Source organism: Anarrhichthys ocellatus, unplaced genomic scaffold (genome assembly GCF_004355925.1).
Source record: "Anarrhichthys ocellatus isolate YVR2014 unplaced genomic scaffold, GSC_Weel_1.0 scaffold44, whole genome shotgun sequence".
Taxonomy (NCBI): Eukaryota; Metazoa; Chordata; class Actinopteri; order Perciformes; family Anarhichadidae; genus Anarrhichthys; species Anarrhichthys ocellatus.
The window spans coordinates 2,053,435-2,068,312 of NW_022280074.1; the positions used below are offsets into that span (position 1 = coordinate 2,053,435).

At 47.3% G+C, this 14,878-nt stretch overlaps 1 protein-coding gene across 12 annotated transcripts in view; it reads left to right on the plus strand.

Moving 5' to 3' along the window:
• The window catches only part of agrn (agrin), a 233,063-nt gene that overhangs the window by 119,592 nt on the left and 98,593 nt on the right, over nt 1–14,878 (plus strand). For all 12 annotated transcript variants that reach the window (XM_031868913.1, XM_031868922.1, XM_031868912.1 and 9 more), the window contains one exon: nt 14,207–14,422. In XM_031868913.1, the coding sequence (XP_031724773.1) occupies nt 14,207–14,422 (216 nt within the window). The remainder of the gene's footprint in view (nt 1–14,206; nt 14,423–14,878) is intronic.

Sequence of the window (14,878 nt, forward strand, 5' to 3'; positions counted from 1 at the left end):
CCCCCCCCCCCCCCCCCCCCCCCCACACACTTCAAAACACCCTCAGCTTTCCCTCTGAGCGAAGAGAGTCTCCCTCTAGGCAGCAATAAATGATCACGTAGTTGTCGCATTACCGAGGGCTGTTGATTCAGAGTTAACCTTGTCCGGCGCGGATTTACCAGCGCGGCTGCACACGTCAGCGCTCGGACCCCTTGGATTTATCGCCCCGATTATATTAGATCCACTTATATTAAATGAATGTGTACTGATGCTGTATGAGGCTTACGGAGGCTCTCTCGCGCCGCCGACAGCAGCCCCGACGCCTCAGCAAACACCTGCTCCTTTTGAAACGTCCTGGAAGCAGACACAGAACCCGGGGGGCTCACCAGTCGCCCGGCTTGACCTCTGACATCCCCGGGGGGCGGACGAACTAAAGCGAAAGGAATCAATCAATATAAAGGGACACAGGACCTGATGTCACGGGGCTGTTAAGAACAGATAGTGGATCTTATTGCATTACTACGGGCAACAGTGAACCAGACAGCCTCCACACACACGCACACACACACACACACACATGCATGTCCAATGCCTCTGTGTCCTTAATGATATCATAAGGCAAAGTCTCCTCCACTCTCCGGTGTTACGACACCTCGGAGAGGTGCTTCATTAAAGACTGGCGCAGTCCGTGCTCCCTTTGTCCTTTAGCCCGTAGCCCGTACAGTACAATAAATGGAAAGGTGAATTGCCATAATGAAGCTTTCGGTAATGCGTTTTTTTTCTTCTTTTTTTCTTCTCATGCGTGCACGTTTGCGTTCGAATGGACGGACGTGATTGGTGTCACGGAGGCCGTTTGCCGCGCGCGCAGGTTTCCCCTCCTTGCCTCGTCTCCTTGCCATATGTTCCACTCTCTCCATCTCCCGCGCGCTCATCACCGCCCCCGCCTTTCAGAGTAAAAGCTAATTTATAACGAGCACAGGTGCCATCCCTCCACCTCGAGAGAAACAAGCACGTCTTCTTGAATCAGCCTCAGTGCACGGTAGTGTCCGGGCTCTCCCGGTTGTTAGCCACAGAGTGCAGTGAGAGTGGAATGTGGTGTCATTTGATGAGCGCAGGCATGCCAAGCCGCATTCAGAGACATCGGGGAATGCAGGGAAGGAACGACACAAATGTGCGCGCGGGCTCGGCACGAACAGCTGCCCCGGGCAACCAAATTGCCCTCGACCATATTGTTTGGCCGGATGGCAGGCAGGCAGTGTTGGCAACTAGTTTTCGAAAAAAAAAAATGCATCTTCTGCTCTTTGGTGTGGAATGAGAAGGGTTAATTAGCAGCAGAGGGGAAGCCGTACACTCTGAAGGGGCGGGCACTTCAATAGGTGCATCCTAAGGACACTACGCTGCAGCATGGAGGGGCCACTGTTCCACCAACTTCTGTTTGTCAACGCAGTCTGCCATTGAGGATTTCGTTCTGAACAAGTGCATAGTGTTTTTGGAGGTTCACGGTCCATAGCCAGTCGTGCAATTAGAATTGAACCCCTTTGGGATTTTTGAATAACAAAAAAACTATTCATTTGTATCTCCCCGTTTTCCATCTTGGCATTGCGCGTATTCTTCATTATATCAGTTTCTTCCTTACCCGTGATATTTCTTCTAATGTCCCCTATATACATCTTTAACTGTAATCTCTGCTGCTGATAAACATCTTCCCCGTTCGGCCCTGAAAGACTGGTATTCGGTAAAGGCAGCGGGGAAAGAATAGCTTTTACATTTTCTTTATTTAACCCTCCCTGTCTACAAGAGCAGAGTGTACCACACAACATACCGTTGAACACGGTTTTGTTGCAGGTTTTGTAGTAATTAATGTCAACTTGCTTTTTAAGTTATTCTTTAACACTGGTGGTTGTGCTCTGGAGCAGAAACCTAAACCTACTGTGGCATTCTGAATAACTCGGAATCAAGTGCTGCGTCTCCACATTAGAGAGTGGCTCTTATCTGACACGAGAGAGAAATGACAGATTGTTCCTAAATATACTCCCTCTGAAAGTGTAATCTAAATATAACAAGCTAATCTTATTTCATCATATTTTATTTAATTCTGTATATGTGCAGCTAATGTGACAGACAGAGAGAACCATGCAGGATTGTTTTATGTTAACCATTCTTGAGAAAAAAAAAATGTCACGGGTAAAATATGGGGCATAATTACACAAAACCATCATCATGTCATCATAGACAAATACAATATGGTGACCATTCTGTCAGATTTTGGGAACCAAGAGCCTGGTTGCCAGCCTGCCAACCATTTCATAAACATCCAGCCCTGGTGTATCTCTGAGATGTGTGTGTGTCTGCGTGTGTGTGTGTGTGTGTGTGGGTGGGTGTTGCCTCACACTTCCTTTTACTGGCATACATGAACCGGCACACACACATTGGTTCCCACATTATGATGTTACCACCTGGCTCTGCATGTGAGCGTTAACGCATATGTGGAACTCTACAGTTAGTGCTTGCGAGTGTGTGTGTGTGTGCGTGTGTGTGTGTGTGTGAGCGTGCATGCGCGGTTGTACTGTGGTTGTGGGTTTCGCACACGCAGCTGTTATGTAGCGTAGCCGCGGCGGTGTGGGTCAGGATGGGCTAAGCGCTCCAAAGAGAGGAAATGAAGACAAATGAACAGAGTGGAGCTAAACACTCTTCCAGTCAGCTCCATACTACTTATCCTCCGCACCCCTCTCCTCTTTTTTTTCTCCCCCTTTCCCTCCTCCCCTCCCTCTCCCTGAGAAAATATTACAAAGCCCTCGCAGAGAGACTCCCGACACGGTCATGGAATGTGCAAAAGCGTGGCACTTTTTCTGTGTGTACTACTCACACGCACGTCACTGGCAATTAATTCCACAGCGGCGGCTGGTGGGGCTATCATTTACCCATCCACACCCAGTGTGTGTGGGGGTGTGTAATATGTGTGTTTTAGAGCTTATGGCCTCCGAGGCGTAAAAGTTCAGGTTTTGATGGATAGGCGGCCGATGCCTCGCTTTGCTTTTCTGAAAATAACCCAATCATATGCTACATTCACCTTTCACGGCTATTAACAGGGAGAGGCAGTTATACAGCCGGTGACTGTTGGACAGCGATGATGACAGGGTTTAAATTGAGCTGGGCTCCTCTGAAATACAGACACTCTCAGAGAGGCTCCATTTGCCTCTTTACGCTCTATTTGGACTGGCGTACAAGTAAGAAGTAAACCAAGGAGGAGGCAGAGAGAGAGAGAGAGAGAGAGAGAGAGAGAGAGAGAGAGAGAGAGAGGGGAGGTCACGATTTACAAGTCTGCCCCAGCCTTATTATTTTCTCTCTGGTTCACTGGGGTTGGGGAGTGGGGTGGGGGCTGTATATGGCCGTATTGATCAACAGGTCAGGGCTATTGATCAGAGAGGGGAGCGAGATGGGAGGAGGGGGTGTAAGGAGGTGCAGGAGGGAGGAGGGGAGAGGCATGATGGAGTGCTTAGTCTGGGGAGGAGAGCGACTAGAGCCAGGAGGCTCGTGGGGTTCATTATGGACGGGTGCAAAACTAGGGCACCCACGGCTCAGCCGGTCCAGGCATCTCCCTCGAGGAGCCGCTTTCATCAACTCCTCTCGATGGGGCGAAGCTCCGCGCTCGATTCTCCCTGCAGGAGCTTTTCAGCCGGCCACATCAATAATAACCATTGGGCTTTAAGGGGAAGATAATGCCCTTTACCTCCTGGATTTCAAATTCACTTCTGAATGGAGACATCAAGAAGGATCCCCCCTGTCCTATTTTCACCCCCCCCACCCCATATGGTTGCACTAATACCGACTGGCACAAGGCTAGTTGGCTCCGTTTTCCTGCTTTAAACACAATTCAACGAGCTTTCGCCGGGCAAAATTGCTAAATTCTTCTCCAACTCTTCCAAGGTCTCTCCAGCGACTACGGCTGCGCGTCTGCGGGCACCTCGTTGTGATTAGGCACAGCGATGGGGAGCATATGGAGGAGGCCGCCTCCCTTTTATCCAGTGCAGACCAGCTCAGCACTTGAGAGCTGCCGCTTCCTGGCTCGCCTTCCAAGCTCTCCCCAGGTTGCCTCTGAGTCTCATCCTGCCGCCATCTGCCACTGACTTGGGCTCTCTCCAGAAAATCCTGGAGAAAAAAGAAAAGAAAAAGCAGAGCACCCTGGAGCCAGCGTGGAGGCCCAGTTTTCGTCTCCAGCTCTTTACTTTAAAGGGAAACTGCCGTTGGCTTGAAGCCCCCTCCGGCAGGAGCGACCAGCAAACATTGCATTCGGGTCATATGGGAATAACTGGCAGAACGATTCAACGATTCAAATCGTCAAATGCCAAGCACTTCAACTTGTAAATTGAGCTCATATTTTTAAGCATTAAGAACATTTGAACGTCTAGTAGGAACATTGCACTTGTGCTCTGTGTATTTTATGAAACTGTGATCACCAAAGGTTCATTTTTCTTAAATTTGCAATGAGAAACATAATTTCCTTGTTGGGGAAGTTCAGGGAAATAAAAGTAAATCAGGCCTGCGAGTAGTATTTACCATCTGAAAGCACCACCCTTCCCCAGAACACATGAATGCAGAAGAGAAATGTCATAACAGTAGTTTCTCTGGCTCTTTGGCACCATTTGGCGGGGACATTAAGTGCGTTCCTCGGGACACTGCGCTGCACCTCATCGTCTAGCATTGATTTGTAGTTCAACCGTAATTTCCCAATGTTAAGCTAAAATACACACTTATTGATTGAAGCACGGAAAACCAACTTAGCCGCTCCAATCCGTTTTCCTCGATCGGCTTTCTTAACAGCCACTTACACTGTCGGGATCGTCCGGAGCCCCGAGCTATAGCTGCAGTTATGATGGTTAACACCCACATAGAGCTGTCTGAACTGCACCAGGAAGAAAAACAAAGCTGCTTTTTTAGACACAAAGAAATAAGATATAAGAAATGACACCTCTATAACTCTGTTACGAAGTGTTTGCGGTGAGAAAGAAGGTCCCACAGTTGGTCTGAGGCAGCCTCACATAATCATACCGACATGAAGCCAGGAACAACGCTCGTAGATCTAGATTTGACTTCTCATAGAAGGCATATCCTGAGTGAACACAACTTTTCGGCAACCCGATCTTATAAAAAACATTAAAAACTTGCGACCCTTAACCTTTTTGGGCCGATAACCTGTGGGATGGGTTGCACTATCCCTCCTAATCAGGTACGTCTCTTTGGCTTTACGAGGTGACGCCGACTGGCCCTGTGCAGCGTCGCCATCGCCGCCAAGTTTTCTCCATAAAACCAGAGTGGTTTGTCCTGGGAATGAAGCAGGGAGTATGTGTCTGAAACTCTGTGGCAGCAGTGACAGAGAGGCAAGCTTTTAACCTCCGCTGCTCCTCCTCACTCGCACCGACACTCCTTTTTAATGGATGAAGTTAGAGGGAATGCAACGCTGATGAAACACTCGGCTGACGAGAGATGGAGCGAAAGGAAGTAGAGTGCGGGGGCGCGGAGAAGCCGAGGCGATGCTGGCTCTCGGCGTGACGCCCGCGTGTTACATGCCTCAGTGGGGTCCTCGCGCTCCATTCCGCGCACGTTCCCACGTTTCTTTGTGAGAAATCGTCCCTCACACTTCCCACACAATAGCCTATATTTGCAATTGGCAAGTGTCTGTGCGTGTGTGCATTATTAAAAAAAAAACCCCATGTCTTTGTGCTCAGAGTCCATCACAGGTCTCTGGGAGGTGACGGTAGGCTCAGGCGACGAGCTCGCAGACGTGAACAAAAGAGGGCTCCTCTCCTCACAATGCTGGCTTAGCTGAATAATTGAATTCAGGGAGCGCGCCGGCAGCCATGCTGCTTCTCTTCATGTATATTGCAGACCAGCGGTAATCTGTTCTCGGGGAGCATCTCTGGCTGCCTGCTGCTGAGTTTGTGGAGGAGATGTGAGGTGACTGAATAGGGCTCTGTCACCAACGCCTCCATTATTGATAAGATTGGGGCCGAGGCAAGCTGGGGGAGAGAGAACTGGGGGGGGGGGGGGGTAAAAAAGAACTAAAACAACAGAAACACTGCGAAGCTAAAAAGTTTGTTCATCGCCCACACGCAGCTTGGTGCCACCCCCCCATTGTGACTCATTAGGAACAGCAAGGCACTACGATGGAGTAGATCACCTTCACGTCTTCATCCTCACTCCGTCTTTGCCTCTACCTTCCTCTGTTTCCTTGCTTCTTGTCCCTGCCTGATGAAGACAAACAGCCAGCTGTTTTTTCCCCCTCCTCTATTACCCTTCATGTATTTTTCTTCCATAACAAGCGTGATTAGGCAGATGTTCTAAGCTCTCAAGAGCTGTCATATTTCAGGCCTGATTAATGGAGACCCAGCACCTGGCATATTCTAAACACCCAAAAGATAAAAGTGTGAATAAGCGAGAAACGGGTGGAAGAGAGTGATCGGCGATGGTTAATTGCACTGCAGAATTCGATATGAACCACAACTAATCATAACCCTCATTTAGATTGAGACTTAGAGTTATTGATCCCATACTTGGGAAAGGAGAACACGTCTTCCTGGCTGAATTCAAAAGATTACCAATAAATCACAGCATGCCGAACCCATTGTGAACACAATTCATTAGGGTCGCGTCGCAGGCCGATCACACTCCCGAACCATGACTTGGTTGTGAAATGTAGTTTGGATCTTCTCTCAACAAGGTCTCATCTAATTTCTCATACGGCCACACTGAGTGAACGAAAGGGGGTTCGGAGCCACACTCAAGTGGGTGTGGAAAATGCATTGGCTGTGTAGTTTGAGTGGCAAAACAATTTGAATAAAACAAAATGTAGAGGTGGGGGGGGGGGGGCAATGGGAGACCGCTTTGCTCTAAGGAAAGGCCAGTTGATGTGGAGACATTCTTAGACATTTAACCTGATGAATTTAGTTAAACGTCAATCAGCTTCTAACTGTTAAAAATAAGACGACTATTGAAGTGTATGGTGAAGAGCCAAAGTACGGCAATCACTCAATATTTAGAAGTGTCTCCCCAATCTTTACCTGCAAAGAAGTCGATTGTGATCCAAGGTCATCACCAAAAAAATGGCGTTATGGCGTTTTTTGCCGGTAACACTTATTGTCTTCTTGCTTCTTCACACTACATTTTGTTTGCACGTCCTCTGGCGTTCCGGAGAATACTGCAACGAAAAGCGTCGGAGGCTATAAGGAGGAGTATAAACAAAGCTTGAAGCTGCCGGCATACCTACAAAGTAACTGAACTTCCCCAAAACAAAACTAAAATGAACCTGCGGAGTACATATGTGTGTGTGCTCACTGTAGCTTCTGTGTGTGTGTGTTGTTTTTTTTTGATGTTTACACCTAATGCCATCGGGACTTCATTAAAATAAAAAAAGTACCCATAGCCAAGGGAGACTAGAAATAGCAACGACAGAACCTCCGAGCAGCAGCAGCTGAGTTGACTGAGCAACAAAGTCAATATCTAAAGATCCAACGGCTGATGTATTTAAATGGTGACCTATTGATTTTAAAACAGAGATGTAAATATGCGCATTGACCACAACCAACCATGCTGTTTTATGAAGACACACAGTGGGTGCACATTTGGTGCCCCCCCCTCCCTTTTTTTTTTAAAGGACCTATAAGGGAAATTGTCTCTGCGTCAAATATGTCACCATCTTCAGAGTATTTGCAGCTGGTGAGGATTCCTTCACGCCTGAATGTACGAGGGACACATTTTTTTAAACTGGGAGGGATGTGAATTGTAGGTATTTTCCCTCGGCCTCTCATGTTTCTCTCTCCAACTTTATCTCTCACTCTAAGAGAAGGCACAGCCTGGACTGCTCACGGCGAGGAGAGGCTGCCCTTTTGGTAAATGCGTTCATCCACGTGTTAGCCAGGTCAGGGCCCAGGCACGCAGCTGTACGAGCGTCATGTGTTGCATTCAGGAAGCAAGAGGAGAGGGAAATTGATTGCCCGTCCTTTATGTGAGGGGAATTAGAAAAGATGCTGCACCGTCCCCCAACATGCACAAAGACATGCTAGCGGCCGGCAGAGCCGCGACTAAAGCCGCGGAGAAAACAAACCCCAAAAAAAGCTCCTTGCAGTTTGTTTTTGTCGATTTGCTCGTTCTGCCGTTGCAACGGCACGGTTGACAAAGCAGGACAAGAAAAAGTTGTTACCTTCTAAAAACCCATTTGAAAGAGTCTCTATTCTCCCTCTTTTTTCTTTTCACTTAACTGGTTTAAAGAAGCGATTTTTCTCGTATTGAACTGGTAAGGTGGGGGTGTTGCTTTGTGTGCAGATGTTTTCTTTATTTCACGCTGGGCGTTGTAGGATAGCAGCGGGATCGATCATTGACTTCATTGGTCCCCTGAGGACCACTAACCAGAGATCAATAGAAGCCTTGTAGGTTGCTTTGTACCTTCAGATATTTTACCATTTATAACTGCTGCCCACCGTTGCGTATATTTCTTAATTATGATTGTTTTTTTTGTTTTTTTTTACAATGGCTTCTGGACTGTTGCTGAACTTCACCGCAACTGTTAATCAATACCACACTGAGATATGGCCGCTCTCCACACCTCCACACCAGCTAAAGCCTCAGTGCTGCCATAGTCAGACAATTAGATTTTCAAAATGAGATTCTCACCCCGAAGCGTTTAGCAGACAGAAAGTGATGGAGATAACTTCACAATCATCGGGGCAGTGGATCCATACAGAAGTTGCACAGTTGTGTGTGTGTGTGTGTGTGTGTGTGTTTACATATCTAAACCACCTGTGTGCACGACGGAAAGTTTCCATTCCGCTTCCGACCCGATGAGGCAAGGCTGCTCTGTGCTGGTTGCATCACTGGCTGTTCCCATAGCAACCAGTCCCCGTACTGCAAAAGGACATTTATAGAGAGTCTAAAGCCCTCTCATGGAGAGAAGGCGAGAGAGAGAGAGAGAGAGAGAGAGAGAGAGAGAGAGAGAGAGAGAGATGGAGGGAGGAGAGGACCGTTAAAAGCCGGCCGGGCCCGAGGAGCACATCTGTATTACTTAGCGTCAGCTGGAAAGAAAGGCTCCCTTTATTAGGAAGTAAGTGGAAGATGTCCCTCAGGAGTGCTAGAGCGTAATGAATTTAGACTCATTCAACATTGATGCGATGTCGCTTCCGTGCCACCGAGCTGTGTCTCCCTCCATCAACTTCCGTTCCCTGATTCCCTGACAGCCAGTAGCAGTCACCAGTCAATGTTGTAGCCACCGTTTGCAGAGCTCAATCTCATCACGGCACAATTGGCTTCACCTGAACGGGTTATTCAACACGTTTACCATTTGAGCGCCATGCTGATAATTCAGCCGCTATTCTTGTCACCCGTGTAAAGTCCAGGTACTGTTAATTATTCATGCACACCTTTCCTTTCCCTCTTTTCCCCCCCCATCCTTGGCTCCTTTTACCGTCTAGCGCACTGGACTGCTGTGAAATAATTCAAAAATGTGACAGCCGCCTCCCGTCCCCTCCCCCCCTCAGCAGAGAATAGCGCTCTTTCCCTAAAGTAGCCATTTTGAGTGTGTCACGGCGATTCTGTCAGGCCTTATTGGGTCTGAATGCGTTCATGTGTCGCTGCAACAGTCCATTTCTCGCTTTCTCACTGTGTTTGAGGTAAACGCAACAAGGCAGCAAAACAATGAAACTGATAGAGCGTTTCAGTGCAAACACAGGCTGCGGGGACATTCTCCTCACAGTGCAGAAACAATCTCAAAGTAATAGGAACTGCTGGTTTTGCTGGCATATTTGTTGAATCTGTGTCCGTCTGAATCTGTGTTGAAAAGCAAGCGACTAGGACAAAATGTCACGCGCGATACTATTTTAAAACTGGGATTGAATTTGAGAGCACTTGGTCTGTGTTGCTGTGAAACGGTCACTACAGAATGTAGCATTTTGTGCAATGACGTGTGCTTTGATCCACCTAAGAAATGAACAGGTATGCACATCATCTTAGTCGCGCACTGAATCCTGAAGCATAACAACTGGCAATGGGATTGGTGTAAAATTGCTAACCGGTGAACTATGCCAGACTTTCTTTCTTGTTTTTTTTTATCACAACACTGCGAACCCTTTCCTTTGACAACCCACTGACGCATTGAACATTGTTAAAGCTCCAACACCATGTCATCGTTAATGGCTGCGCCGTCCGAACACGGGATGAAGTGTTACCTGTGCACAACGTTTGCCTTGACAAGCGCAAAACTGGACATGCTGTCTTTTCTCCCCGATGGGATTTTCTTCCTACGCCGCGAATAGAAAAGAAAAAAGCATGGTTGTGAAGCTTTTAACGGTGCTGGGCTGGAGGGAGATTACCTTACACACTTACATGGACTGCGGACACATGTGTACACACACTCATTGCACTCAAAAAGACATTGCAAAGCTTTCAAGACAACCAAACGGTAAAACTGTTTGTAGTATTAACTCTCATCCTGATGGAGATGTCACTAGTGAGCCCAGTATAAAAACATGGTTGTGCAGCCAGCCATTCAAGATTAAGAAAAGGCATTCTTTTCTCTTTTTTTTTTAGAAATCATTATATCAACTCAGCTGGAAGCTACTTTCTTGCTTGGACTCACCAGCAGAGTAGACTCTGTACATACATACACACACACACACACACACACACACACACACACACACACACACACACACACACACACACTAACATACACATTATACACACCCAAACTACTTTCACTACTCAAGTGAGAGAAAATAATCTCCAAAGGTCATACCCATTAGTCCCAGTGGCACAGCATAGTGGTTCTCATTATAAGCACATCTGTTATCTGGAAACATCTGTATGGACATTTAGTATGCTAGCATTATGTGGGTAAAGCTTTTATTTTGATATGTTATGTATAGTCAAGGCCTGTTTTGTTTTTTTGGACTACCTTTCCAAATTTAGACACTTCTACACTCAAACTCAATGCTGGAGCGCTCCTTTAAAAGGGTAATCCTTTAAGGGACAATCACCACTTAGGGGAACAATGTAGTCCAATAGATGCTAATTGTTTGAAATGTAGGAGGCTGTAAGACGAGGCCATGGGACCCAGAAGAACCTCTGGCCGAGAGTATTTATCGCAAAAGCAACGGCTGTCAAACAAATTACATATATTGAAACTTGAGCCATGAGGTCGGACATACACCATTTTATGCCATTTTATTAGGTACAACTAGGGGAAACTAATGCCGTCTTGCTCGTTGGACCCGCAATGAATCCTGCCTTCATGAAGCTTACTCTGTTCTGTGGAGACTGTTTAAGAGATTTTGGAAGCTGTACTTCGCTGTGTCTCCAATATTTTGTCCACACCATCAATATCAGAGTAATTGTATTTTCAATAGCAACCACCCTTTCTATGCTATTTATATGTACGAGCAGTTTGCTAGGTGGCAGCTGGAGAAAACACGCTAATGCTAATGCGGTACAAGGAATCCTGGAAAGGAAGCGGGGGAAATGTTTTTGTTGTATGCACGGGTCTGTGAAAGAAGTGGCTTTCATTGGAATGAGTCCGGCACCGTGTTTGGACATACCATTCATTGTTTAATACATGAAAGAGGCTAAGTAATAGGAAAGGGTCAATGTAACGCTCTTTAGCATTTATGCTAGCTTTTTCCTAGCTTAGCGACTATCCCGCCTTACTGCCTCCATTCTAAAATCAACAAGCCATAAATTCCACTGAAGAACCACTAACGTAAATCACGTCAACATCACCTACACTGGACAAAATAAGGACCCGTGTGTGTAACAAAGGCAAAGAGCCAGAAGTCTGCTGAAGCACCTCTACAGTAGATGTGTAAATGCTTTTTTTATTTTAGTGCCTAAACACACATCGCCAGAGTGTGAACGCTGTGGGAAAAGCCCTGCATTGGCATCCAGGACATGTCCTTCGGATCCTCCTCGCCATTTTTGTTAGTGTGTCTGCACTCCCCGAGATCACCCGTCAATCAAACAGGGTCAGAGCCGGTTGAAATTTATTTGTTGACAAAATTTTTGTTGGTAGGGCACTTTTCAGCCCTGGTAGATAACGTTGTTCATATTGACTACCACCGTTTTTTCCTACGAAATTGGAAACTTTTTCTCGGGTAGCCTATTGGGAGGATTTCCCCCTGGAAAGAACCCCTAGGTCATAAGTATGCAGTTTGTACACTCTGACCGACGCCTGCTCTTGAAACCTTCACTTTGACAGAGCCCTCAGCTCTGGTGTTGGCCTTTTGTCATTCAGCTAAGCTCGAGGCTAGAGTGAGATTTTCTCTTAGGAAGATCTGGTTACAAACCACTGCTGGCATACATGATTCTTTTCCTCTCCAGGTGGTGTGTCCACCGTCACTGTTTACAATGTGTATTTTGTCAATGACAATAGTAATCTTATTTGCTTTATTACTTGAATGTTACCGGTGCTACCTATATATTGTTAAGAAACACGGCTGATACCTTTAAACCACATAGAGATTGATGTTTGGACACCCGCAACCTCTGTCTCTTGTGGTTATTTTTATTATTTCTTCCTGACATGCTATCAGACACCCTCCCTCGCTCTTGTACGCATCTGACACAGTTCGATTGAATTTCACCTCTTGCCGCTCCGCTCGCATGGCTTTGCCTCCGAGACACCCGCTGACGCTCGCGTGCTCGCTGACGCCGACGCACGCGCATCGCACGGTGGGAAGTGATGGCAGAGCAGCGGGCCGGTCGTGACAAGACCTTCATGCTAGCACCTGGCTGTGTGTGTGTGTGTGTGTGTGTGTGTGTGTGTGTGTGTGTGTGTGTGAGACACCTAATGCCTACACATCTTAGATACACACATGCTGTCAGGAATACAGATGCATTCATGGATAGCTTCTCTCACACACACACACACACACACTTCCTTTTCCCCTGGTACAAAAGAGAGTAAGCTCAGGTAGCTGTCAGGCGCTCTCCCACGGGGAACAGTGGGCAAGTCAAAAACAGCCTCCTCGCTTGTCACTCCCCACACACACACACACACACACACACACACACACACGCACACTGTGCTTCAGTGTGAGGAGAGAGACCAAATGAGATGCCTTGGGCAGATGCTGGACCAGTTGTCTATGCTGCACACAAGGAGTTTTATGTGCGTACGTGTCTATCAGACATCCAGTACCGCAAAAAGCCACCTGCAAGCGAGTCCAAGTGGACATGTCGCCTCGCATTTAGTCTTTGCCTGGGAGCAACTGATAAGAAATAGCTTTTTGTGTGTGTGTGTGTGTGACGTGCATATCCCCAGCATTGACACTGGTAGTTCGCCCCTCCATCCTTTTTTTTATATTTATTTTAAGTGGATTTTCATGTGCTTTCATCCATTGATTTCCAATCAGGTTTGCTACCTGTGAGAGCCTGCCATCTCTTTTAATACTGAGCTGAGGACGTGATGCCAGCTGGCTGCCCAACAGCCCTCTCACTGGGCACAGAGCCACAGCAGCTGGGGGGTGCCACAACGCGGGTGAATTGCTCTCTATTGATGTTGTGTACGCACACGGGTACTTCCTGTCTGCTCCGCGCGGTCAGCGGCCTCTGACAAACTTTACAGTTTGCAGGTTCTCACTCGATCGAAGCGAGTGGAGTCAGCGGAGACTTGAGCTTCAGAAGTCCTGAGAGTTGTTGCTGCTTGACTCGTGCGGCGTTGCAGTGGTCGTCTAACCTTGGTTTGTCTGCTTGTTGCCGTCGCTCCACGTTTTCCTGGACGGTGGATCGCTGGTGCTTTCAAAGACCGTTTTCAAAGGGGAAAATAAACCGTCCGCAAGACTGCTGTCTGTGGATTGATTTTAATGTTGTTGCTGACTTTTTAGTTTAGTTTTTTTTACATTGAAGCTTTTCCAATTTCTGCAGTGGCCTCAGCACGCCCAACAACACACTGTCCTCGCTCTGCATGGGCGGATAGATTCTCCCCTGAATGAATTGAGAGCATCTGTTTGCTTTACACCAGGATCACATTTAATCCCTCATGCATTTTTTGTTGCTAAACTGTGTAGAGTTCCGCACAAAGACACATATTGAGCTTAATCCGCCTGATGTTTAAACATAAACTTTCTTTGCATTCATTCGCGAAGACTGAGCACATGAACTGAACAAAAAGCAACGTGCTCATTTAATCAGATGTTCTTGTATCAATCCTAACACCTTCTTCTTTCTTTCTTCCTGATTCTGGCAGGCTGCAGAGGGATGCTGTGTGGCTTCAGCGCTGTATGTGAGCGGGACCAGGCCGACCCGGCCAAGGCCGAGTGTGTTTGCAAGAGAGTGGACTGTCCGTCCTTGGTGGCGCCCGTGTGCGGCTCGGATTCCTCCACCTACTCCAACGAGTGCGAGCTGGAGAAAGCCCAGTGCAACACGCAGAGACGCATCAAGGTTCTGCGCAAAGGGCCCTGCTGTAAGTACCACTGCCCGCCTAGCGACCGACCACCCACTCTTGGAGACAAAGAATGATTTGAGATGATTCCATGTGCTTTCAGCGCCACTAATCAGGGTTTATTTCCATGGAATTTATTGAAGAATAGCACCGTTAAAGCGAACTCTGCTAACTTGGTGACGCATTTCCTATAACTTCCTCACAATAAAAGCATCCAGCTTGGAACGCCAAGCAGGACCAGCAGGAACGGTTGAGTTTGTATGAACAGTAACACACGGCTCCAACACGCCTGAAAGCGATCAGCAGTCAGTAAAATGAGGCTGATGTGTGGAAGTACAAACAGGAACACAGCAGCGGAGATCCAGGTAGAAGCTGTAAAAGTACTGAAAGCTGAACACGGAGCTTTTTTTCTCCAGCACAGACACGCATGAGTTTAGCTGCTGAGAGCACATCTCAGTTGAGACGGTCACGGGTCGG